At 44.6% G+C, this 25661-nt stretch overlaps 1 protein-coding gene across 1 annotated transcript in view; it reads left to right on the top strand.

Moving 5' to 3' along the window:
* TENM4 (teneurin transmembrane protein 4) overlaps positions 1-25661 on the top strand; it is a 613887-nt gene that overhangs the window by 86699 nt on the left and 501527 nt on the right. Inside the window, exon 3 of the mRNA XM_006882894.1 lies at positions 8355-8624. Within this exon, the coding sequence (XP_006882956.1) occupies positions 8355-8624 (270 nt within the window). The remainder of the gene's footprint in view (positions 1-8354; positions 8625-25661) is intronic.

Here is a 25661-nt window from a genome sequence, read left to right as displayed (position 1 = left end):
CCAGCGAGCGACTCCACTGGAGGAAGATGGGCCATCTCCCTTGCAATTTACTCAACATCCTACCAGAGGATCAGCTATGATGAGTAGGTGAGAGTTTACATTTAATTCGTCTCTGGTTGTTGATTTAAACGTACCTAGAAGCTCCAAAGGGGAAGGACCTGGCCATCGGTTTCAGGAATACTGTGGGGCAGTGCTCTGTCACGTGGCGTCCCTGTGAATCAGAAAGCACTCAACAGCACGCAACAATTACGACATAGTCAATTCCTAGGCCATTTCTTCTCACTCTCGCCATCTTCCTTGTCCTAATGCTGTGATGAGAAGCTGCTTGGGACTGAGTCCAGAGCTACCACCCTCTTTCTTTTAAGATGCTAAGATGCAGGCTCTTCATCTGTTAAGTGGGCATGAACACTAGCTTATTGTGAAGCTTTCAGGAGCTGATGTGTGTTAAGATCCAAGTGTGATGACATAAAGTAATTAGTTTATTAATGTCGTTACTTTTGTTATTTACTCATCAGCAAATATATCTTATTCAAGTTGTTTGTGTCAGGCACTGTGTTAACTTTGAAAGGAAGAAACTCATGGAAGGAGCTTGATTTTGAAACTATTCTAGCACCTACGCCCCTCTCCAGTCAGCCATCCTCCTCAGAATGCCTTTCCAATCCATCCGTTGTCCTCCTAGTTTAGTCCACTGCCATCTCTGGGTTTGGGAATGGGGGTGGGGAAAGAAGCCGAGTGACCACAGCAGTCCCTTTTCCAGTTAGTGCTGCCCTCCTTAGACTATTGTAGGAACAGCAGCCCATCTGGTCCACTTAGGGTGCTCCAGTGGCCTATTGGCAAGGATTTTGGTCAATTTGGGATTGTATTCACCAGTTGCTCAGCAGAAGGATTGGGCGTCTCCTCCCTTGGAATTAAACTACCCCTGAAAACTCACTAAAGGGTCAGCTATGTGTTGTTGGTTCTGATTCAATGGCACACAACAACAACAATAAACTCCTTTACGCTAGCGTGCAAGGGCTTTCCCCAAATCCACCTCTATATTCCTAGACAGTTTTATTCTCTGCCTCTGCACAGCCCACCCTTCACACTCCAGCCTCACTCAGCTGCTCCTTGTTCCCCACACCTGGTGCAATGGTTGTTTCACACTCAAGTGCTTCAACGATCTCTGCTCTTCTGGCTGGAAAAGCTTAAGCCGTCTTTGATGTCTGGTGGGTGCAGCCCACCCTAATTCTGCTCTTCCTGCTCCACCAGCAGAGCTAGCCATGCACTCTGCTGTGCAGTGTCTGTACATTTTGACATTGCTATTTAATCCTTTCAAAGGTGCTATGAGATTGTCACAGTTGTGGTCTTCATTTTCTAAGAGTAAACTGGGGCACAGGGAAATTGAATCATTTGCCTAAGATCAAAGATGCAAGTGGGGCTAATCAGCTCCATACCTGCATCACCCATGATTCGACAGCCCCCTGTGAGCTCCTCACTAGCCAGCCTCATTTCTCTTGGGCTCAAATAAAATGAGCACTCTCTAGCTCTGTTCCAACTCGGGTTAAAAGCTCAAGCTGTGACCTCACACAGCTCTGCCTTTAAATTCTGGCTCTGTGGTTTTTATTAGCCTCCTCTTCTGTCCCTGTGCACTTGAATAGTGGGTACACCTACCTAGTAGCAGGATTGTTGTGAGGACGGAGGAGAGCCATAAATGAAGCATTTGAGGCAATGCTTCACAGAGTAAACAGAACAAACTGGTTGCCACCGACTCGGTTATGAATCATGATGACCTCAGGTTACACAGAAGAACTGCTCAATGAATTTTTTAGCCTGTGATCTTTCCAAAGCAGATCACCAGGCCTTTCTTCCAAGGCACCACTGGGTGGGTGAGAACATGCCAGTCTTTCAGTTAGCAGTCACAGGTGTAATCATTTGCACCACCACAGGACATCATGCCATAGAGTTCCATAAATGCTCTTCCAGTTATAACCTGTCCCACATTGGCCGCTGACTCATGGTGACCCCATGCTTAAAAGGATCAGATAGTTTTGAAAGATACGGGCTTTGTTACCTAATTTTTCACAAATGGATAATCAGGTTTTTCTTCGTAGTCTCTTAGTCTACAGGTGGCCCTGAACACTGTTCATCAAAGCCACACATAGCCGCCTCCACTGGCTGACCAGGAGTAGTAGATGCGTTGGAAATGCACTGGAAGGGCTCAAGCTAGAAAGTCCCATGTGGAAGAGGAGAGTCCTCCCCTGGGGTGTTGGGTTGTTTTGTTGTTTGTGGTGTGGGGTTTTTTTTTTCTGATAGGAGGGAAGATAAGGGACAAAATGACTTCAACACTGTCTTCTAGTTCCACCAACCAGCCCAGTGTGAATCCTGATCCAGGACCGGGCTTAGAGTAGAGCCTTTCTTGTCTTTGTAAATGATAAGTGGGCTTTTATAGCTTGTAGGCAGTTATATCTATTGCAGTTTACATGTTTCTTTTTCACTGTCTCTCAAGAATCCTGTTGTTGTTGTTGTTGTTTTTAGGTGCCATTGAGTCAACTACAACCCTAGTGAGTCTGTAAACAACAGATCGGAACCTTGCGCCATCATGCATCACCCTCACCCTTCAGCCCATTGTTACAGTCACTGTGCCAACTCGTCTTGTTGGGGTCCTCCTCTCTTTCTCTGAGCCTGTACCTTTCCTAGAATGAGCACTTTTTCCAAGAACTGGCCCCTGCTGAGAATATGTCCAAAATATGTGAGACCAAAGAGCCTGTAAGCTTAATAAATCATAGATTATCACCCCTTTTAAACTATAACACATGATCAGGTGATGTCCCCAAACCAAGACTGCACAGCTAGATGTTGAATGAGGTGGGAGGCCAGTCTTTGGCCTGGGCTCCTCAGCAAAGAGACACAAAGCTGACAGACTACCAAGACTTCTCACAGTTCAGAAATAAGTCTTCCAGACTCTATCATCACAAGGAGCCAGGTAAGCTCACCAGGATCAGGAACTCTTAAAGATAGCCTTACCTTGTGTTTCTCCAGCTTGGGATGCCTCTGTCTTATCATATGGACACTGACTGGTTAAAAGATATTCCAAGCAGATCAGTGAAGGACAGACTGCTTGTTGTTGTTGTTAAGTGCCATATAGTCATAGATAGTTCACAGTGACCTTATGAACGAAAGACAGGCACATTTGTGTAACTTTGGTCATTTCTCCAACTTCATAGTTTCCGGAGGCAAGCTGTTTCGGAAGTAGATGCCACTCCTGCATCCAACCTTGTTTTAATTGGGAAGCTCCATCAAACACTGTCCACCATAGATAACCATTATCACATTTGACACATCAGTATCATAGTGTTTAGCATCAAACAACCTCGAGTTACCTTTGTACAGCAAATGGACAGGCCAGTGCTATACCACTTAGAAGAATGTTTGATCTAAAACAATTAAAACCAGGCCTGAGGGCCACAGATTAAAATCACTGACCTTTGACTTGGCAGCATCACTTTCTGTCCACTATGCCCACAGAGCTCTCATTATTGTTGTTGTTGTTAAGTCATTGATGACTCATAGTGACCCTGTGAACGAAAGACCCAAACACTTGTATAACTCTTTAATCATTTCTCCAAGTTCATAGAGTTTCTGGAAGCAAGCTATTTCAGAAGTGGAAACCAGGCTGCTTACTGGAAATAAATTTGATTTTTCAATTAATGTGGCAGTCACTTTGTAACATGTGAGCAGTCTTTCTTGAGTGCGCAGACCCCGATAGAGTGCTGATGTGTGGCCTGGAGCAGGGAAGTGTACGGATGCTCAGGACAAGGATGGAGAGTGTGGTGTGCAGAGAGGGCAGGATACAGACTGGGAGATCTAGCTAGGCTCCAGTGGAGGTTTTCCTTTATTTACAGGGAAAAACAAAATAGGACAGTAGCATGTGACACAAAGCAGTTCAAGCCAAGATATTTCATATTGGGTGTGGTCCAGGCCCTGGCTGGTCAGATTTCAGGTTGGCTAGTAAAACAAAATCATAGGCCCCTGATGTTTCATTACTGGTTCCTAGTAATGGGAGGGTTGCAGAGAAGGGGCTGGAAAAGGTTGAGGTGGGAGGATATTGAATGTGAGGAAGCTGAGACATCAGTTATGTATGGAATACCCCACTTGGGCTCACCTATGCCCGCTGACATGGGCAGGCCTTGTTGTTGTTATGTGTCATCGAGTCAGCTCCAACTCATAGTGACCCTACACACAATAGCTCTGAACACAGTTCTATCCTGAGCCAGTCTCACTGCCTCTGACATACCTAGCCCATTACCCCAGTTACTGTGTCAATCTGTCTCATCCGGGGTCTTCCTCTCTTGTTTACCCTTCCAAGCATGATGTCCTTCTCCAAGGACTGGGCCCTCCTGGAAATGTGCCCAAGCATGTGAGGTGGAGCTTCAAGGAACATCCTGGTATCACCCACCCCACCCACCCATGTAGGACAGACCCATTTATTCTCATGGTCTGTCCACTACTCTTCTATAACACCACAACTCAAAGGCACTGATTCTTCTTCTGTAATCTTTGGTCATTGAACAACTCTCTGATGCATAGCAAGTAATTGTGAAGACCATGGCCTGTATTGGCTGCACCTTAGTCTCTAGACTGACATTTTTGCTCTTCAGCACTCTGGAGATGTCCCTGAGAGCAGATTTTCCTAATACGATTTGGGTAGGCCTTAGCAGCTTTTATGACAGCACTATCCTATTAAGTTTGTCCATCTTGTTGTCTTCTCCTTTCCCATTGTCCATCCTCCAAAGCACTGCTAGTGTGAGCTTATTTGGCTGTTTATTTAACTATTATTTATCGAGCACCTGCTCAGCACCAGTGATGTGTGAGACACTCAGAGCGCAGAGGGTTTCTTTGTGAGAAGGCCACATCCATACTCACCCACTGATAATGGGATGCCTCCTCTGGCAGTGCCTTCTTGCTTTCCTTGGCTGACTTTGTTGTCCTATTGAATCCTACCCCTTGAAAGTTGGATGTCTCTAATGTTCAGAAAGGTGTGTACTCCTCTCTTCTCGCTCTGTTCTCCATATTAACTGTCATCTAGAAAGATCTCCCCTGAGATGCCCTACCAGATATGCTAACTTCTACCTCCCAGCATAGTATCTTTATAGCTCTCTACTTTTTACTTTAATTTTGGCTTGTACTTTTGGTTGTATCTCCCCTACTTGACTGTGAGCTCCGTAAAGGCAAGCCCCCTGGTCACATCACTGCTGTATATCCAGCAAAGGCACAGGGCCAGTCTGCACTGGCTTATATGTAAGTGTGCCTAACTATAAAGGGAGATCTGGTGGCCTCGTGATATGGAGCTGCGCTGCCAAGCCAGAGCTGATAGTTTCAATTCACCACCTGTTTCACAGGAAAAAACATGAGGAGTCGTCTCTGTGCAATTTATAGCCTCTAAAAACTCACTGAAAGATGATATATGTGATGGTTCTAACTCAATGACACGTGACAACAGCTTAACTAAAAAGGAGCTCTGAAGGCACACAGTTAGGCACTCAGCTGTTAACAGAAAGGTTGAGAGTTTAAACTCCCCCAACAGCTCTGCAGAGAAATATCTGGCCATCTGCTTCTGTACAGATCACGTCCAAGAAAATCTTATGGTTCAATATGAACTCTCACAGAGTCACTATGAGTCAGGATTGACTAAACAGCACATGACAACAATAACCTGACAATAAATCCATTCTCCAGATCATTGGTTTAATTGGGATAACACCTTCTGTGTCTTAGAAAAATCTATTTTTCATCCTCCCCCTCAAAAACCTCTAAGAATATAAGTCGGTTTGCTTTTTTAATTACTTATTGGTCCTGTTGGTCAATTCAATTAGTCCCTCAAAGTGCTTCCTAGAGTTCTAGTTCCATCAGATCCTAAGAATAAAACCTTCAGTAGTTAAAAAAAACAAAACTGAGAAATGTACATACCCCTCCTTAGTGAATAACATATTAGTATGTGTGTTAACACATTAAAGGCTCTGAGAAATTCTACAGTTTTTGTTGTTGTGTACCATAGAGTCAGAACTGACCCATAGTTGACCCTCCGACAGGTTTTCAGAGGCATTTAATCGCACGGGAGGAAATTGCCCATCCTTCTTCTGCAGAGCAGCTGGTGGATTCGAACCATGTACCTTTGAATTGCGGGGAAGCCTCTGGAATTACAGTATCCACACAAACGTACACAGTTCCAATCCATCAGTTGCTCTGCAGGAGAAAGATAGGAAATCAACTCCTGTGCAATTTACAGTCTCTCAAAACCCATTGGAGAGTCAACTATGGGTTGGTCCAACTACAGTATACAAGGGTAAGCTTAGAGTATTTGAACACAGAGCATTACCACCTCCAGATCTAAGAATTCGGGGAGGAGCAATCCCTGAACAGACAATGTATGAACATTTGGGAGAAGTATCAAGGTTATGTTTTCCCATGAAAGTCAGAATTCCTTCTGTTACTTAAATACTTTGGAAGCAGGAGTGGCATCCACTTCTTAAACAATATGCCTCGGCAAACCTATGAACTTTGATAAATGTCGATAGTTATAGAAAGGCTTCAGGCCTTTTGTTCATAAGGTTGCTATAAGTCGTGCAAGACTCAGGGCAATCAAAGGCAATCAGACACAACAACTTGAATACTAATCCCTTGATGGGTTCACCTCATCTCCATCTTCCCTGACCCTTAGTGCTGGGCATTGCCAACACTTCCAGCGTCCTCAAAAGTTGTGATCAGCAGCAACCAAACTTGGCTACTTTTCTTCTTTTTTCTCTTCTTTTTTTAAATTTTTTTATTATTTATTTTTTGTTTTATTAATTTAAATGAACGTTTACAGAGATTTTGGATTTCCATTCATTCATTATTGCTTTTTTCTCCCTGCCCACCATCCCCCGCCCAGTTCGCTCTTCTCTTTGAAAAGTAAAAGAAAAATTCCTTCATTGGTATACAGTCCCCCTCCCCCCCACCCACCAAGTACATTCCGCTATGCAACCTTCATTCTGTACTCTTGTCATAACCATACTAACCAATCATATATCGCTTTTAAACTGTTCTCTCCCTCATCTGCTTCAATGCAGTGTACATAATTTATCCAATTTTTCTCAGTCTCTCCCCAACCCTGATGTCAGTCCCGTTTTACAACAGTGGCACTATGCAGTATTTGTCCTTTTGTGATTGAGATATTTCACTCAGCATAATGTCCTCCAGGGTCACCCATTTTAAAAAATATCGCATGAGTTCCTTGTTTTTCAATGCAGCGTAGTATTCCATTGTGTGAATATAACACAGCTTCTCTATCCATTCGTTTGTTGATGGGCACTTAGGTTGTTTCCAACTCTTCGCTATTGTGAACAAAGCAGCAATAAACATGGGTGTACATATATCTGCCTGAATGGCAATTATGGTTTCTTTAGGGTATATTCCCAGTAGAGGAACTGCTGGGTCAAATGGTATCTCTATTTGCAATTTTTTGAGAAAGTGCCATACAGCCTTCCATAGTGGTTGCACTATTTTACACTCCCACCAACAGTGAATAAGGGTTCCAGTTTCTCTGCAACCTCGCCAACATTTGTTGTTTGCTGCTCTCTAAATCTTGCTATTTTTACTGGGGTAAGAGGCTATCTCATAGTTGTTTTGATTTGCATCTCTCTTAGAGCTACTTTTCTGACTCACTAGCGTCCTAGAGTCAGCTAATTCCCTCTCAGCCCCACCTGGCGTGAGGAAGTGGCAGGAGGCAAGGCCTATTTCCTGTGCACATGGCCAGCTTTTCTGTCAGTCACCACATCCTTCACCTTCAAGCTCTGGGCTTGTGTAAGCTGGCCAGGAAGGAACCTCTAGAGTCAGGGAGCTATTGGCATCCCATTGACTATGTATGCTTCTGCCATTTTCAGGAGCACTGCTTTCTGAAAAGTCCATCCTGGGTTGGAAGATGTGATCTGAAGCCCTCAGTTTAATTTCATAAACATAAATGGAGCCCACGTTGAGTATTAATGTTTTTCCTAGGAACACGAATTCAGATTCTCGCTGTGGTAAGGCTGAGGCTATGCTCCAACCATGAAGATGGTCCAAAGACCTTGGTAGGGAGCGCAGAGGTAGAAAGAATTCATGATGCAGCAAGATCAGGTATTGGGGGAGACTCCATAGAGAGGGGGCCGTTTTAAAGGAGGATTTGAACTGCGGGAGCAAAGCAGAAGGAACACTGTTCACAATTAACTGAGCAAAGGCATGGGGTCTAGAATGCCTCGGTGTGTTCAACAATGTAAGAGTAAACCCAAGGGGAGAAGACCAGGTTTCTTGTAAGAGGCCTTCTCAGAAGCCTGACCCAGCTCACCTATGTTTTCTCGCAGGCGCCAACTTCTCACTGCGTGAGCTGGGCCTGGGGGAGGTGACCCCCCCTCACGGGACCCTGTACCGCACTGACATCGGCCTCCCCCACTGCGGCTACTCCATGGGGGCCAGCTCGGATGCCGACATGGAGGCTGACACTGTCCTGTCCCCCGAGCACCCAGTACGGCTGTGGGGCCGGAGCACACGCTCGGGCCGCAGCTCCTGCCTGTCCAGCCGGGCCAACTCCAACCTCACGCTCACCGACACGGAGCACGAGAACACGGAGACCGGTGAGTGGCCCGCTTGGCCCAGGCCAGGCGCCCAGGTTGTGGGACTGGGGTTTTAATTACACAATTGATTTCTGCTCCATGCTTGGGGCTCAGGTGAACTTAGGGGGGAAATTGCTTTGCTCTTTAGTGGTCAAAAGTCAGAGCCTTTGCACAGCCAAGTGAAATAGCCATTCATCAGTATTGTACGGAGATGGGTCACTGTTCCTCAGTCAGGTCAGAGAGATGCTAGGTTAAGGCTTCCAAGGTGCCTGTACCAGGGTGGAGGGAGGGCCCAGAGCCAGCAACACGCAAGTCCTCCCACCGTGTCCTCCTTGACATCAGCTCTGTCCTGGGCCTACCTGAATCTTGCTCAGCTCATTTCATCTCCAGCCTCCAGATGCTTGGCAGCCCTGGGAAGGTGCCCTGGGCTCTGTCACACCCAAATTTCCTGTGTTGATCAGAAGATGGCTTCCAAACAAAAATTCTATCATGTTGAAATAACATAAAGCTTGAATTTTCACTCCTGCTTCCAAGTGATCTCATCCCAGATTTTACAAGTGCTGGCTCTGAGCTCCTTACTCCACTCCCTGCAGCAGCTTTGTCCAGGGGTGAATGCTGTGCCGGTGAGGAATGGCAGTGAGCTCACATGCCTCCTCCTTAGGCCTCTCTGGTCCAGCATCACCCCGTAGGCTCTGGACCTTGTTGGCAGTTGAGGGGCTCAGCAGGCTCAGGGCGGCCCCACAGCAGCTGCTGTAGGGAATCTCCCTCTCTGTGGTGTTTTAATGCCTGGCTAGTCTAGGGCACCTTTGCTGACCCTGTGTTGACCCTGAGGGGTCTCCAGTGGGAAGCTAGGAGTGTAGACTGAGGGAGAGTGCAGAGCCCAGAAGCAGCTCTGCTCTCTGGAGTTGAGGGTGGCTGACTTTGTTTCCTGGAAACCCTGTGAAGAGGGTCTGCTGGTGCTTCTGCACAGAAGATCTAAGGGGGATTTGGGGAGGGCAGGCTAGATTAGAGCAAAAAGATCCAAGTCAGGTACTGGTGCCCCCTTCTGGTCTGTTGCTCCAAATGCAGCTGCCTAGTGATTGCTCGACCTGGTCAAAGATGAAGAAGATGTAAAGAGTCACCTGAAGAAGGCCTCACTCTGGGTTATGACTATGTAAGATCAGCAAGCGCCCAGATAAGGTCAATGTAAGTGGGAAAATTTCTCTAGGCTCTGGTGGCCTGGTAGTAAGGAATTGCCACCCAAAGGCACACAGTTCAAATCCAGTAGTCACTCCAAGGAGAAAGGACAATCTCCCCTCATACAATTTACAGCCTCTGAAAAACTAGTCAGCTCTGCACATAGCAATAACAAAAGAGTCAGATGCAGCACAGTTCCAAATGTTCATTCTGCCACCATTCCCAGAAAAGAAGAGTTGATGTTTTCCTAGACAGTTTGTGTCCTCTTCTGGGTTTAGGAAAACAGCTGACCTCTAGTCCACCTGGGCAGAAAGGACTCCGTGTCTGAAGAATTGTCACCTCTGCAGAGAATGGACCCTCTGTGCTCTGTCACTCACTTTCCCTTCAAGACCCAGGCCAGGTCAGAAGCCCTTTCTCTCCACACCCCCTCACCATGCACTGAACTGAAGCACCAATTTGTAGGCCAAGGCCTAAGGTGGTACAGATTAAGAGGAGGCAGAGAAGCTGAATAATGGCTCCATCACCGACCTAGGGTGTGGATTTGGATGTGTTATACTCTTTTTCTGACTTTAGTTTCTTCATATATGAAATTAAAAAAATTCAATGGCATGAATATTTCCTTTATCTTGAGGATGAAATTTGTTGCTGTCAAGTTAATTCCAGCACACATCAGCCCAATAGGTCAAAGTAGAATTTGTCCATAGGATTCCTAATGTTGTGTATCTTTACAGATGCAGGATGCACACCTTTCTTCTGGTGGGTTTGAAACACCCAGGTTTTGTTTAGCAATGGAACTCTTAACTACTGTGTCACCAGGGCTCCTTTCTCTCGAGCATACAAAATAGGGGGGAAATTCTTAGAATTCTTAGGTTTGGAGGTGGTGGTGCTCTGTGGTCAAATACTCTTACGTTTACACAGGTTAAACATATTTAAACAGTATTCTTTTACTGCAGAATTTCTCAGAAATTTTAATGTGTTAACACACATACTAATGTATTACTGAACAAGGACGGATATATGCATTTCTCACATTTTTTTTTAACCACTGAACACTTTATTCTCCAAGGACCTGAAACACTTTAAGGGACCAGTTGAGTTGACCTGCAGGATGTTCTAGATCTAAAAGTCAAGATCCTAAGCACATGGCTACAGGTGCAGGGTCTTTGTAAGGATGGAAGCTCATAAGAGGAAAACAGCAGTAATAACAACAATAGGCAAATTTTTATAAAAATTTAAAATCAAATAACCCACTGCAGTTGGGCCAATTCTAGCATACGGCACCATTCTGTCAGGTTTCCAAGACTGTAACTCTTTATACAATAAAAAAAAAAAAATTCTGATCTTTGCTCCACAGAGTCCCAAGGGGTTTGAACCGCCAAACTTTCAGTTAGCAGTGCAACACATAACACACTCTATCACCAGAGCTCCTTGTAATAGGTAATTGCTGCTGCTGAGTATCAGAACTCAGGACAGTACTAAGCACATTAATAATATGTTCTGTTAGTCCCTGTCTATCCCTTTATGATATTGTTCTTCACATTGCACAAGATAAAGATTCTGGGGCACAGAGAGGTTACAAAACCTGCCTAGGTTATCACACAGCTGTATATAGTGGTGATAGGATTTGAACTCAGGTCTATAAGAGTCTAAAATCTTTATTTGTCAAGCCCGTATCAGATAACCACTAAACAAGGTTAGCACAGGCCTACTTGTGCTTACTTAATAGTCTGTAGTGAGCAATTTTGCAATTTTCTACCACATCAAAGATTCTTCTACGTGTTGCTGGCATTTGTCTCTCTCCGAGCCCTACAGCACTTTCCTCCAGAATCAAAGCATCGTTTCAAATGTACAACCCCTGACAGGAACGGAATACCAAGTAATCAAAGTAGGCATAGGCTTCTGTGTGCTTATTTATTATTCTGTGTGAACACTTTGACACGGTTTCACCTATCAAAGCTTTGTGGGTGGAACTCATGTGAAATTGTTCACTGTCAATTAGTAAGTCAGCCTGAGTCCACCTGTGCTTGCCTTGCTTATTGGGTGATCCGCCTCTGCTCACAGTTCTAGTTAACACCATGAATTCTTCTTCCAAATACCTGCACTGTTTGTTCTTTTGAAGGCCTCTTGCCATGGTGACAAATGATCATTTTTCCATAAAGTCGTCATACAGTGAGGCACACACCGCCCACATTATTGTATATTCCTTGAGAGCTGAATTATAGCTGAATTAAGCCTCTGTTGGGTGATAATGGCATAGTAAGGGAACCTGAAGAGCTTCAGCCTCTGATAATAAGAATGGGGAAGTGGCTGCCTCCTTCCCAGACAATGCCGCGCTCTTCCTCCAGACCATCCGTGTCCACTCCAGCCATCACACACCAACAGTGCTTGTACCCAGAGAAGTTGCGCAGGCTGAGAAGGGGAATGAATGCCCCTTCATTTCCACATCCCTTGCTGGTTGGTTGACTTCCAAAAATCCCAGGGATGCTTGTGTGCAGGTCCACTAGATCTCAGTTGGGAAGTTTCATTAAATGCTTTGTTATATTTAGGTCTAAATAATGGCTGTTTTCATAGCAAGAGTTCACTTGTATTTATTCATTAGATTTACAGCACTCAAGTTCATACACAACATGTGTTCAACTTCGAGCTGAGGAAATCAAGGAAGAGAGATGGTGTGTATATACAAGATCTTGTGTCAAACTCGGCTGAGGCCGGGTTCTCTCATGGAGCCATGGCTTCTCCCTAGCCTTGCACTCTCCCAACACCTTCTTTCCTCTTCTCATTTATTTTTGAATTGCACTATCAGAACAGGGCTCAATGCCACTGGACCCGATAGCCATCATAAGAGAGGATAGTCAGTTTCCGGTAGATGGAAGGAGACAACCTACCCTGACAGTCTCTTTATATATGTGACTGTTTTGAATCCTCATGGCAGCTCCACCACACTCCTCCCATATGGGGAGACAGATGACGCTCCAGCTCGAGACGAATGATGTGCGTGAGATTCTACAGCAGGAAATCACCAGAGCCTAACTTTGCACTCAGGTGTCTCTGAGCCCTTTGCCCCATTCGTTTAAGAACAAGTATATTGAATTTTCAGTTGAGGCTACCAAAACCATGTGATAGAGTTCTTAAAGACCCTGACCAAATAAATGTGAAATGCAAGACGTAACCCCCCGGCAACCTCCGGCCACAGGAACATTGACTCGACCCCCATGGCCAGTCTTGCATTAGTCAATAGTAATTGTCAACAGTATTGATAGCGGTAGAGGCTTTTGCTGAGGTCACGGCGATACCACATGCAGCTGCCATCAATAATAACTTTTATGGGGTCCATTAAAGCCAATTTCTGCCCCTGAAGGTTAATGTCAGCAGCTTTTATGTCACTGCTTAATATCCAAAATAAATACAGAATTGACTGGGTAATGTAAACACAAATCTTCTTCGGGCCTCGTCAGGCAGAGTCAGCCCTTGGGCTCCTTCTGCTGGGGAGGGCTGGTAGACTGAGCTGTGGGAGTGCAGAATTGGCAGAGCTCCAGTCACACACTTGGCATTCAATAAATGCTTTTGAGAAAGGAAAGGTGGTCGTTTAAGCGCTATTCTCAACTTCTGGCTCAGGCGGCGTTGTCGTTGTCTCTGTGTCAATTCGTTCCGTGCTTCATTCTGCAACTGTGCTGAGCTCCTTCAGTTGGTCAGGCATCACTCTAGAAGCTAGATGAATCAATTGCTTCATATTCATGTGAAACGTGGGCAATAAATAAGGTAGTCAGGGAAGGATCGATGCCTTTGAATTGTGGTGTTGTGAAGAGTATCGAATAGACCATGAACTGCCAGAAGAACTAGCAGAGCTGTCTTGAAAGAAGTGAAACCAAGTGCTCCTTAGAGCCAGGGCTAGTGGAACCTTGTCTCGCTTGCTTTGAGCATGTTACGTGGAGGGGCTAGTCCTTGGAAAGAGACATGATGCTGGGAAAGGTACAACTCATTGCCATTGCATCAGAGCTGACTCATGGCTGACCCTCCAGAGGGTTTTCAGAGGCTGTAAAATGCACAGGAGATTGCCTGTCGCTCTCCCACAGAGCTGCTGGTGGATTTGAAGCAGCCACCTTTAGGCTAGGGAAACAATGCCTTCCAGACTGTGCCACCTGGGAAGGTAAAGGACCAGTGAAAGAGAAGGGGATACTCAAGGAGATGCAGAAACACTGTGACTGTAACGATGGGCTTGAGCATGGCAGGAATGCAAGGATGGTGTGAGACAGGGCAACGTTTCCATACGGTCTTAGGGTCGACTCCATAACACCTCACAACAACAACAAATGAATCAGGGATGAAGAAATAGAACAACTCAGGGGTCCTGGGCTATGACAGAGGTATAGCAGGTTAAGTTGCAAAGTAGAAGAAAGAAAAAAAAGCGTTCAGGGAGGGAACAGACCTACTTCAAATCCTAGCTTCACCATGTATGACCTTGGTCAAGTCATTTCATGTCCCTCAGCCACTGTTTTCTTGACTTTAAAGTGTTGCTGTGAGCCTATACTATAGCTTTTGTGAAATGTTGGTCTGTGTTGATTTTTAATCCATGCTAGCTATTGTTACTAATTTTTTTAAAGACCTCTGGGAGAACAGCAAAAGCCATCATTCCATTCACCCTGAGGGTACAGAGGCTTTTCTTCCATCCACCCATACTGTGCACTTGGGCTGGGAGGCGGAGTAGGATTTCACTAAGCAGAAGCCATCTGAGAGGGAATTGCATGAGCCGGGAACTCCCAGCAGAAGGAATTGCATTGAGGCAAGGCTGGAGGCAGATCGGGCTTGGGGAGGAGTGAGAATTCACTTTCTGTTTTGATCCCAAAGGCAAATTGAGAAATTCAGTTTGGGGCAGTGAGTAGGGAGAGAGGAAACAGAATCATAGTTACCCCCAAATTATAAAGAAGCCTGGGTGCCAAAAAATGAAATTATTGGTTAACCTAATTAGACAGTCAAATTGCTTATTTCAGAGTTAGGCGATTAAGGTGAGCCTTTCCAGAGCACTGGGAGAAAGAAGTTCATTACCAATTTAACTCAGTTCATCCTCTGCCCTCCCGAGCCCCATGCTCATGAGACTTGGCTTAAAAAAAAAATCTATGAGAAAATCTATCACTAATTCCCAACGTGGTCAGAATGCTGCAGCTACATGGTGTCATTTCCCTACTGTGCATGGAGTCTCATCCTCTGTAGAATTGGAAGTCAGGGCTTTGTCAGCCAGGGCATGGCGAGAACCCTAATATCTGACTATACTTCTACTATGAGAGATGCAGTCTTCCTCCCTGAAATGCAGGGGTGCTTGATGTTTGCAGAAAATTAAAAGTTTTGGAGCTCTGGTGGCCTAGTCTGTAGGAAGTTGCACTGCTGACTCGAAGGGTGCACATCTCTGACAGTTCAAATCTAGCAGGAGCTCCTTGGAAGAAAGATGGGCACTCTTATCTAGTGCAGTTGACAGTCTTAGAAGCTCACTGGACATCACCTATGAGTCACTTCTGATACAGCAGCAAATGAGTTTGAGTGACTGGACGGACAATTGTCCATAATGAAGGCTGTGAAAAAAAAAAAAGATTTGGTTCTTTGATGTCTAGTGTTTTCAGCATCTGACTATCTGTAAGTTAATGGGCCCTTCTAAGTTAACAAGCCAATAGTTTTTAGTCTTTCTCTGTTTTCTACCCAAGGAGACAAAGGACCAGAGAGGTTAGATGACTTGCCCATGGTTGCACAGCTACTAAATGGAAGACTCAAGGTTGAATCCAGACATGCTTCATTCAAGTGCCCATTCTCTCTTTACTTCTTTCTGTAGTTTGTCCAATTTTATTAAAATGTGTCCTCATGTTTTCCTCAGTGCATAAGATAGATGAGGTAAAGAAGAATATTTTAACTGTATCCAGAGTCTAACCTTCTTTTTCATTTAGAGATGTATCCAGAAAAGAAACTAGATGTGTATTAATAAAGACTAGAAACATTATCATACCACTCTCAAAATAGTTCATAACATGCTGGGGGCGGGGTGGGGAAGGCACTTGAAGTGGAAATTATAGTGGTTTAAGAGAGTTCAGAGAGGAAAAGTTGATGTAAGAGGCAATGGAATAATGCAGGAGAGAGTTGGGTTGTCAGGCGGTGTCATGGAGACAGCAAAAGTAATATCTATAGCAGATCAAAAGTTATGCTACCAAGCAAAAGGTGAGTGATTTTAACCTGTGGCCCTCAGGCCTGGTTTTAACTGTTTTTGGTCAAACATTCTTCTAAGTGGTATAGCACTGGTCTGTCCATTTGCTGTACAGAGGTAACTCATAGTTGCTATGATGCTAAACCCTGTGACACTGATGGGTCAAATGCAAGAATGGTTACCCATGGTGAACAGTGTTTGGTGGAGTTCCCTGATTAAAACAAGCTTGGAAGCAGGAGTGGCATCCACTTCCAAAATAGCTTGCCTCTGGAAACTTTATGAACTTGGAGAAATGATGAAAGTTATACAAGTGTTTGGGTCTTTCCTTCATAGGGTCACTATGAGTCATCTACAACTTGATGACACTTAACAACAACAATAACATAGCGAGAGCTCTGTTGGCCTAATGGATAGAAAGTGATGCTACCAATCCAAAGGTTGGTGATTTTAATCTGCGGCCCTCAGGTCTGGTTTTAATTGCTTTTGGCCTAACATTCTTCTAAGTGGTATCGCACTGGTATGTGTGTTTGCTCTACAGAGGTAACTTGTGGTTGCTGTGATGCTAAACACTGTGACACTGATGTCTTGAATGCTATAATGGTTACCCATGGTCAACAGTGTTTAGTGGAGCTCCCCGATCGAAACAGGCTTGGAAGCAGGAGTGGCGTCTATTTCCAAAATAGCTCGTCTCCGGAAACTCTATGAACTTGGAGAAACAATGAAAGTTATACAAGTGTTCTGGTCTTTCATTCATTGGGTCGCTATGAGTCATCTGTGATTCGACAGCACTTAACAACAACAACAACATAGTGGATCAAGCAAGCAGAGCTGACTTCCCTGGCTCCATCACAGATTCTTTTTCAAGCTCAGAAACACCTCTCAGGTTCTGTGACCAGGGTAGGCTCTTAGGTACCCTAAGGAGAGAGGGCTCAACTCTCGTCCTTCTTCTGACCTCAGTTGCTTTGGTCTAGTTGTAGCATCCTTTACCTACTGACCTTTCCACAGCCCAGGTTCCATATCAGAAAGAACCCAAGATCTGTCATTATCCATGGCCCTAGTCATGCCCCACATCCTGTCTTCATTCCTTATACTATACACCTTCCTGCTGCTGACCATCTTGCTTTCTGACCTTGCTGCCTGACTCATTCCCAGCCCTGCCTTCCTCCCTAAATGAGAGTCTTGGTCCTGTCTTTTTGTTATAATCTTGGCTTTCTTTGACCTCACTTCCAGCCCTTCCTTTTGTTTGTTGCTGTTGAGCTGATGCAGACTCATAGCACCCCTACATTACAGATTAGAACTGCCCCATCAGGTTTCCTAGACTGTCATCTTTACAGGACAGATCACTGGGTATTTTCTCATGCAGAGCTCTTTATGTTAACAGCTAATCACTTAACCATCGTGTCACTAGGGCTCCTTCTGCTTGTTGTTGTTATGGTGGTGTTGTTGTGGTGTCAGCTGCAACTCATAGTGACCCTATGAATAGTAACTCTGAACCCTGTTCTATCCTGAGCCAATCTCACTGTCTCCAATACACATACACTTATTATGCCAGTCACTGTGTCAATCCATCTTATCCAGGGTCTCACTCTCTTCCTCTGACCCTCCACTCTTCCAAGCATAATGTCATTCTTCAAGGACTGGTCCCTACTGGCAACATGCTCAAAGTGTGTGAGATAAGATTTTCAAACTCCTTGCCTCCAAAGAGCATCTTAGTTTCATACTCTCTAGGTCAAACCTGTTTGTTCTCTTTGCAATTTATGGTATGTTCAATCCTCTTCTCTAGCACCACAATTCAAAGACATTGATTCTTCTTCTATCCTCCTTAGTCATTGTCCCGCTTGCTAATGCATAGCAAGTAATTGCGAAGACCATGGCCTGGGGCAGGGGCACCTTAGTACCCAGACTGACATCATTGCTCTTCAGCACTCTGGAGAGGTCCCTGACCACAGACTTTTCTAATGCAATTTCATCTTTTGATTTCCTGCCAAGAGTAGTTTCCCTTAACTACCTGGATGAAGTAGCCTTCCAGTTTGACCTTCTCAGAGAACGCCTCCTCAGCACCACCTCTGAGGTAATTGCTTGTTTTCTGGGGTCCAATATCTAACAGCTACCAATATTGTTGTCCTTGTAAGTCCTTTTTAAGAGGACTTTGGAAAGTCTTGGCCCACTTTAAATGTACCCCAATCCCACTCCCACTGACAAGTTCTGTTGTTCTTCCCTGTAGGCAGCACATACTAATATTGACAGCACCCTGCTTCTGAACTGGGAAAAGAGAGCGCAAGGCTCAAAGCTATGCTAAATTAAGATGGAGCATTCTAGAAACTAGGTTAAGACCTGCTGTGTGTGCAAAGAAGTGCAGCAAACAAGAGTTTTGCTTTTAATTTAAGCCAACATGGCTTTCAATTCCAGTGGAAGTAACGATGTGCAGAATGACATACTTCTCGCCAATAGATGTTTGAGAGGCATTTTTCTTCCCCATTGGTAAGCTTGGCTTTGTTCAAGGAGCTCAGATCCTACGCCTGTTTCAACTTCCTCTAACCCAGAATGGCTTTGAGGAAGAAAGGGAGGAATCAATGGCAGAAAAGGGACTTCTGCCCACCGAAACCAAGTCCCAGTGCTGGGGCAGGTGGAGGACTGGAAGGAATCTAGTTTCAATTCTAAACTCTGCCACCAAACCCAGTGTAACCTTGGGCAAGTCAATTCTCTTCTCCAGACTTTCGTTTTCCCACCAGCTACAAAGAGTCACAGCCATCTCCGGCAGTGAGAGAAGGTAAAAGTCATGAGCTGGGGCCAAACTTGAAATCCCAGCTCTATCACTTAGAAATTGGAAAATTTGTGCAAATGGCATAATCTCACATAGTCTCGGTTTCTTCATCTGCACAATGAGAAGAAAATGTCTTGGAGAAAGTGCAGCCGGAGTGCTCCTTAGAGGCAGAGATGGTGGAGCTTTGTCTTGTGTATGTTGGGCGTGTTGTTAGGAAGGATTATTATTCCTTGGAAAGAGATACGATGTTTGGAAAGGTGGATAGTCAATGAAAGAAAGGAAGATCCTTAATTGGATGGTGACACAGAGGCTGCAGCAACAGGCTCAAGTACGTCAGAGATGATTCGGCTGGAGCAGGACCCGGCGGGGTTCAGATCTGTTGTTCATAGGATCACTATGAGTTGTACTTGACTCGGTGACACCTAACAACAACCACCTCAGGATGCAATGAATATGAAAGGTGAAATACATGTGTTTCCCAAACTGTGGGTCACACAAAATAAGCACACCAAACCTACTGGTGCTGAGAATGATCCTAAGGGTGAAATGAGTTGACAGATTGAATGGCCTTAGAAAAGTGTCCGGCACATAGCAAGTACTATATCTGTGTAAGTATTTGCTGTTGTCATTATTAATTGGAAAGTACTTTGGGGTTTACAAAGTGTGTTCACATTCTGCTTAATGTTCACAACCACTTTTGAGGCTTTCATTATCATACGGAAGTGTTGCTTTGAGGCTACACAAATAAAAAGGACTGGATTTAGGATTTGGCCCCAGGTCCACCCAGCTCCACACTCAAGCACTCCTGTTTATAACCCTGCTTGGCTGTTCTTACCACCATTTTGATTCCCCCAGGAGTAGTATGCAGAGCCTCCAGGAAGCTCATTTTCAACAGGCCACTTTGTTCCAACCTGCTTGAAAACAAGGATCTCAACCCTAGCTACCTGCTCTGAAAGAAACATCTTTTCAGATAAGTAGCCAGCACCTTTGTGTTCCCGGCAATGAAGAGTTCTTTTTCCACCACCACTCAGCAGCCTGGACTTCTAAATGAGTTTGCTGTACTTAGCTTGGTACCGTCCTGACTACAAAACAAATTGCTTTTCTGAAATGCGTCTTCTTTGAGAAGGATCTGAGTAGAGAGAGAAACTAGGTTCAAAGGCAATGATAAACAAAGGGAAATTATTTACCATTATTTGTAAAGATGGGAAAAGAGAGGGGAGGGGCAGTCATTTTAGGTGTGAAGTTTGAAAGTGGGCTGTGAAAATGCCAAGGAAAACTCTTCAGTAGGAACCTAATGGAGTTAAGTCAGAAGGTAGGAGGTGCATTAGAAGGGAGGCCTTATCCTTCCCTGGAGCCTCACCTGAAAATGGACTGTGGGCAACCACTGAGCCCAAAGGATTGGCCTTCTTTCTACCCATCTTCATAGTCATCAATAATTGATTACCACAGTACTAAATTTAGTAGTGCTAAAAAATAGGTTTTATTTGGAGAAAGAGATTATGTAGACTTTTTTCCTCTAACCATATTTTTTTTAACTCGTCAACAGCCTGGCTGTGATTATTCACATTTGCTGTTGCTGTTAGTTGCCATCACATTGGCTCCAATCTGTGGCACCCTTAAGTGGAACAGACCAGAACAGATGGAGTATTGCTGGGTCCTGCGCCAGGGTCTCTGGTGCTCTGGAGTCCATTGTCGAGGCTGTGTGTCAGTCCTTCTCTTTGAGGGCCTCCTTCGTTTTCACTGACTCACTGCTTGTATTGTTAGGTACCATCGAGTCAGCTCAGACTCAGTGACTCTCTGAGTACAACAGAATAAAACTCTTCCTAGAGAGCACTGGTGGTCTAGTGATAAGAAGCTGCGCTGCAGTCCTGAAGGTACACAGTTCAAATAAACCAGCTGCTCTGTGGGAGAAGGATGGGCAGTCTCCTCCCATGCAATTAACTGTCTCTGAAAACCCACTGGAGGATCAGCTATGGGTCTGTTCCGACTCTACAGTAGAAAATAACAACGGGACTTAATAGCTCACAGAATTCTTTAATACTAGGCATTTCATTCCTTATTGCATCTTCTCTCCATGCCAGTGTACCTGAAGCATTATCATAACTTTGAACCTTTGGTATAATGCTCCTTGACACTTGGAGCTTGTATGTGAGGTCCCCAAGATTCGATGAATCACTAGAAGAACTCATAGAGCTCAACATAAAGTCATACTCATGGTAAATATTGTTACAGCAAGAGATTACAAAGGACCATCCACAAAGGGAAAACACACTTGGGGCAAAGGCCAATGGAAAGCAAATGTGAGTTTCCAAGAGTCCTTCCTGCATAGAATGACCAGGGAGATGATGATGCCTCCAGCAATATTTGCAACAGCACACTGAAGTGTCTACCTGCAAAACTTAGTAGAAAGTCAATGTCCAAATCTGGCCACACAGACAGCCTTGCCTGGAACATAGCAAAATTCCAGACTTTCAAGATAAAAGCAACTGGGTAACATAAACCACATTGTTTATATAAATATTTTCAGCATAGCAAGTCATCCTTATCAGTTAGGGAAAGTTTTATATCAGTGTAGGAACTGTTTACCGGCCAAGTTCCCAGATGCCAGCCAAGGGCCAGCCTTGAAAGCAGGCCTTTCTAAGGGGTAGCAGCCTTGAGTCTGCTATGTTAACTCTTCTCTGCGGAGAGCCTCTTTGGGCTCTTAGATGACCAGAAGAACAAACAGCTCTGGCATGGAGAACCTGCAACTAGAGTGTTCCTTTGAGGAAAAAATGGCAAAGTTTCGTCTCTCATACTTTGCTAATAGAGACTGTTTCCTTGGAAAGTACAGAATCAGCTGAAGAGAGGAAGACTCAACAAGATGCACTGATTGACACAGTGACGGCAGCAAAGGGCTCAAGAATCTCAGAGGTGATGAGGATGGCGCAGGATAGGACAGGGTTCACGTCTGTTGTTCGCAAGGTCACTATGAGTCATACTCGACTTGAATAGCACCTCACACCACCACCAGCCTGGTTAGTGAGTGAGTGAGCATGGAAAATCATCCAGCATATACGTCTCAGCAACTGTTATAAAGTCATGAAAATCTTCTCAGTAGAGAAAGATCACTGTGAGTGTTGGTAATGAAAGTGAAGAGAAAGTGAAATCATGGATCTTGGAGAAAGGAGAATAACCACAGCTCACAGTGCGAAGTAAGAGTTGAGGGTATGAGGAACGGGAAAGTGAGCTGTAAGTTAAATGACAAACAAGTGTTGCCTACGTACATTTATCCTAATTTTGCAACATGTCCCGGGAGGCATGCTAAGACTGGCTGCTTGTGACCAGGTGTTTTAATAAATTTTACCTGGAAAGTAAGAAAAATGAAGTGAGACTAGAAGTGTAATTGGTAAAGAAGCCATATTGTAGTGGTGGTGATGTACCGTCAAGTCAGAACCCACCCATAGCTGACCCTCTGGTGGGTTTTCAAAGACAGGTAATTGCACGGGAGGAGATTGCCCGTCTTGCTCTCATGGAGCAGCTGATGGCCTCGAACCACATGTTTTGGGATTGCAGCACAGCTCCTTGCCACTAGGCCGCCAGAGCTCAAAGAAGAAGCCTCAGTCATTCCTATTAGGCAGGATAGGGGGTTGTTTGGTCATTTTTGTCGTTTGGAAAATGTCCTTGATTTTGTCTGTGCTCAGATGTGATTGCAGAGCGCTCTCGTTCATGTCTTCATCACAGAGTGACACCTTCCGTGGGTGGTGGTCTTTGAACTTGTGACAGGCTATCTCTTGGCTACTTCTCTCTTTCTCATCCCCAAAGACAGACTAGAATGACTGTATCTGGGCTGACAGCTCACTTCAGATGCCTTCAGTGATCCGTGCACGCCTGATAAATCTCACTACCCAGAGACAGTACTGCTCAAAATTACTACTTACTTACTGCATTTGTGTTATAGGCCAGGCACCATATGAGATATTTTTAATATGCATTCTTATTTCATCTTCTTTGCTTCTCTGCAGGTGGTGTTTTATTTTATTGTGGTTTTTTAAAAAAAAAAAAGTAATGAAATGGAGGCTCTCCAGGTGCACATGAGGCAATTGCTTATCTTTCTCCCAAGGAGAAACTGGGGGATCAAACCACCAGAGAAGCCCAGCCTTTGGGTTGGCAGCACAGCTCTCTAAGGACTATGTCACCAGAGCCACTATGGTAAAGAAAATGGAAACTCAATAGGTTAAGTGACTTCTCTTAAGCCCCCTCAGTTAAAAAGTAGCAGGATTCAAACACTGGATCTGCCTGACTCCAAAGCCTGAACTCTGTCTACTGCCCTGGACGTCTTTGACATATAAGTGCATAGGGACACCGAGAGATACCTCGCCAGGATATTTGCTGAGACTAGTATTAATCCAAAGAGCATGACAGCTCTGAGACAAATATGCCCTGTGTTTGTAGAGAATTTCCAGGACTGCAAAAATACCATGGCTCACAGAAGGCGAGGTCCCGGCAGAGTGTGGCGGCTCCCAGGAATGGCTGTCATTATACTGGCAAAGTGAACCAATACTGCTACCCCCAGGGAGGGAGGGGCTCTTGATCTATTTTAATGTCTGTACAGTTCGCTAATTAATATGAAAAAGCGCTGCCCATTATCGATTAACTTTGTATTCTACTGTGACAGTGTCTTAATGAAACTCAAGATCTATAGTCAAAAGCTGAGGCTAAATCATTAAAGTAGGAGTGCTGGTTTACCTTGCCATCTCTTTCAGACATTAAACATTGTTTAATTATTGGGTAGGGAGAGACTGGGGTAAAAATACAAAGACTTATTTAAGTTTATCCCTCAGTCAAAGATATTCTTTTTCTTTCACTAGATGCCTTCTCCCAGGTCTGTGTTGATCTAGGTAGCTCTAAGGTTTACGAGCCTATCAGTATGTGGCCGGTGTTGTTATTATGTACCGTGGAGTTGGAACCAACTCATAGCTGAATTTCCAGGTTTTCAGAAGCAGTGCATCACATGGGAGAAGATTGCCTACCTTTGCTTACAGACCAGCTGGAGGATTTGAACGGCATGCCTTGAGTTGGCAGAGCAACGGTTTATCAGTAAAACCATCAGAGCTCCCAATTGGCCATATAAGATTCAGTGTATATGTCCACAGTGGAATGCGTTCTTACCATACCCATATGAGTGGCTAGGCCCATGTTTCAGAAAGCTGAGCTGAGCCGAGAAAGATAAACAGGAATGTGAAACTACTATTTATTGTTGTTATTATTTTCTATGGAACTAGCTCCGATTCTTGCCCACCTATGACAGCTTTACACAGGGTTTTCAGGACTGTGTTCTGTCTCCATACCCATTCAATCTTTATGCTGAGCAAATTGTCTGAGAAGCTGTACTCTATGAAGAGGAGTGTGACATCAGGATTGGAGGAGACTATGCAGACCTTGCTGGCTGAAAAGGAGGACTTGAAGCACTTGTTTCAGAAGATCAAGTAATGCAGCTTTCGGTATGGATTGTGTCTCAATGTCAAGAAAACAAAGATTCTTAGCACTGGATTGATAGGCAGCATCATGACAGATGGAGAAGAGATTAAAACTGTCAACAGCTTTATCTTGCTTGGATCCACAATTAACACCCTTGGTATCAGCAGTCAGGACATAAAGAGATGCATTTCACTGGGGAAATCTGTGGTTATGGAGGACTTCTCCAAATTAATGAGGAGTAATGATGTCAGTCTGAGGACTAAAGTGTGTCTGGTTCAGGCCATGGTTTTCTGATTACTTGTTATGCATCAGAGAGTTGGACAATGCATAAGTATGACAGAAGAATTGATCCCTTTGAGCTATGGTGTTGGAAAAGAGCACTGAACATCCCATGGACGGCTAGGAGAACAAACAGTCTTGGAGAGGGTGCAGCTGGAGTGCTCTTTGGAGACAAGAATGATGATGTTTTGCCTCACACACTTTGGGAATGTTGCTAGAAGGGGCTATTCCTAGGAAAAGGACATGATGCTAGGAAAGTTGGAGGGTCGGCCCTCAAACAAGTGGATTGACACAGTGACTGCTGCAATGGGCTCTTGTGTATCAGGAAGTGTGAGGATGGTGCGGGTTAGATCTTTTGTTCACAAGGTTGCTATGAGTTGTGTTTGACTCAACAGCTCCTAACAACAACAACTTGCTCACCTGTGTATAATGGAAAGAAATATTATTTGGTCTTGCCTCATCGTCCTGATCATTTTATGTCTGTGACTATGTTTGGCGACTGTGTCAGTCCATCTCACTGAGAGTTACCTTCATTTTTTGGCCTCTACCAAATTGTGTGGATCATAATAAACTGTGGCTGACTCTGAGAAGAATGGGAATTCCAGAACATTTAATTGTGCTAATGTGAAACCTGTACTTGTACCAAGAGGCAGTCGTCAGAACAGAGCAGGGAAACACTGCATGGTTCAAAATTGGGAAAGGTGTACGCCAGGAATGTGTCCTATCTCCATACTTTTCAACGTGTATGCAGAGCAGATTTTCCGAGAGGCTGGGCTCTATGAGGAGAAGTGTGGCATCAGGATTGGTGGAAGATCTATTAACAATATGTGTTATGCAGATGACACAACCTTGCTCACTGAAACTGAAGAGGACCTCATGCACTTGCTGCAGAGGGTCAAGGACTGCAGCCTTCAGAATGGACTGAGGCTCAATGTCAAGAAGACAAAGATTCTCACCACTGGACCAATTGGAAACATCAGGATGGATGGTGAAGAGATTGAGATTGTTCACAGCTTCAGTTTGCTCAGCTCCACGGTCAACACTCTTGGTACCAGCAGTCAGGAAATCAAAAAACATATTGCTATAGGTAAGTCTGCTGTTAGGAACCTCTCTAAAGTACTCAAGAGCAATGGTGTCTCTCTGGAGACTAAGGTGTGCCTGATACAGGCCATGGTCTTTGCAATCACTTGTTATGCAT

The sequence above is a fragment of the Elephantulus edwardii genome, unplaced genomic scaffold (assembly GCF_000299155.1).
Source record: "Elephantulus edwardii isolate Elephantulus edwardi_28Jun2011 unplaced genomic scaffold, EleEdw1.0 scaffold00025, whole genome shotgun sequence".
NCBI classification, from domain to species: domain Eukaryota; kingdom Metazoa; phylum Chordata; class Mammalia; order Macroscelidea; family Macroscelididae; genus Elephantulus; species Elephantulus edwardii.
This window is presented reverse-complemented; position numbering and strand designations above follow the sequence as displayed.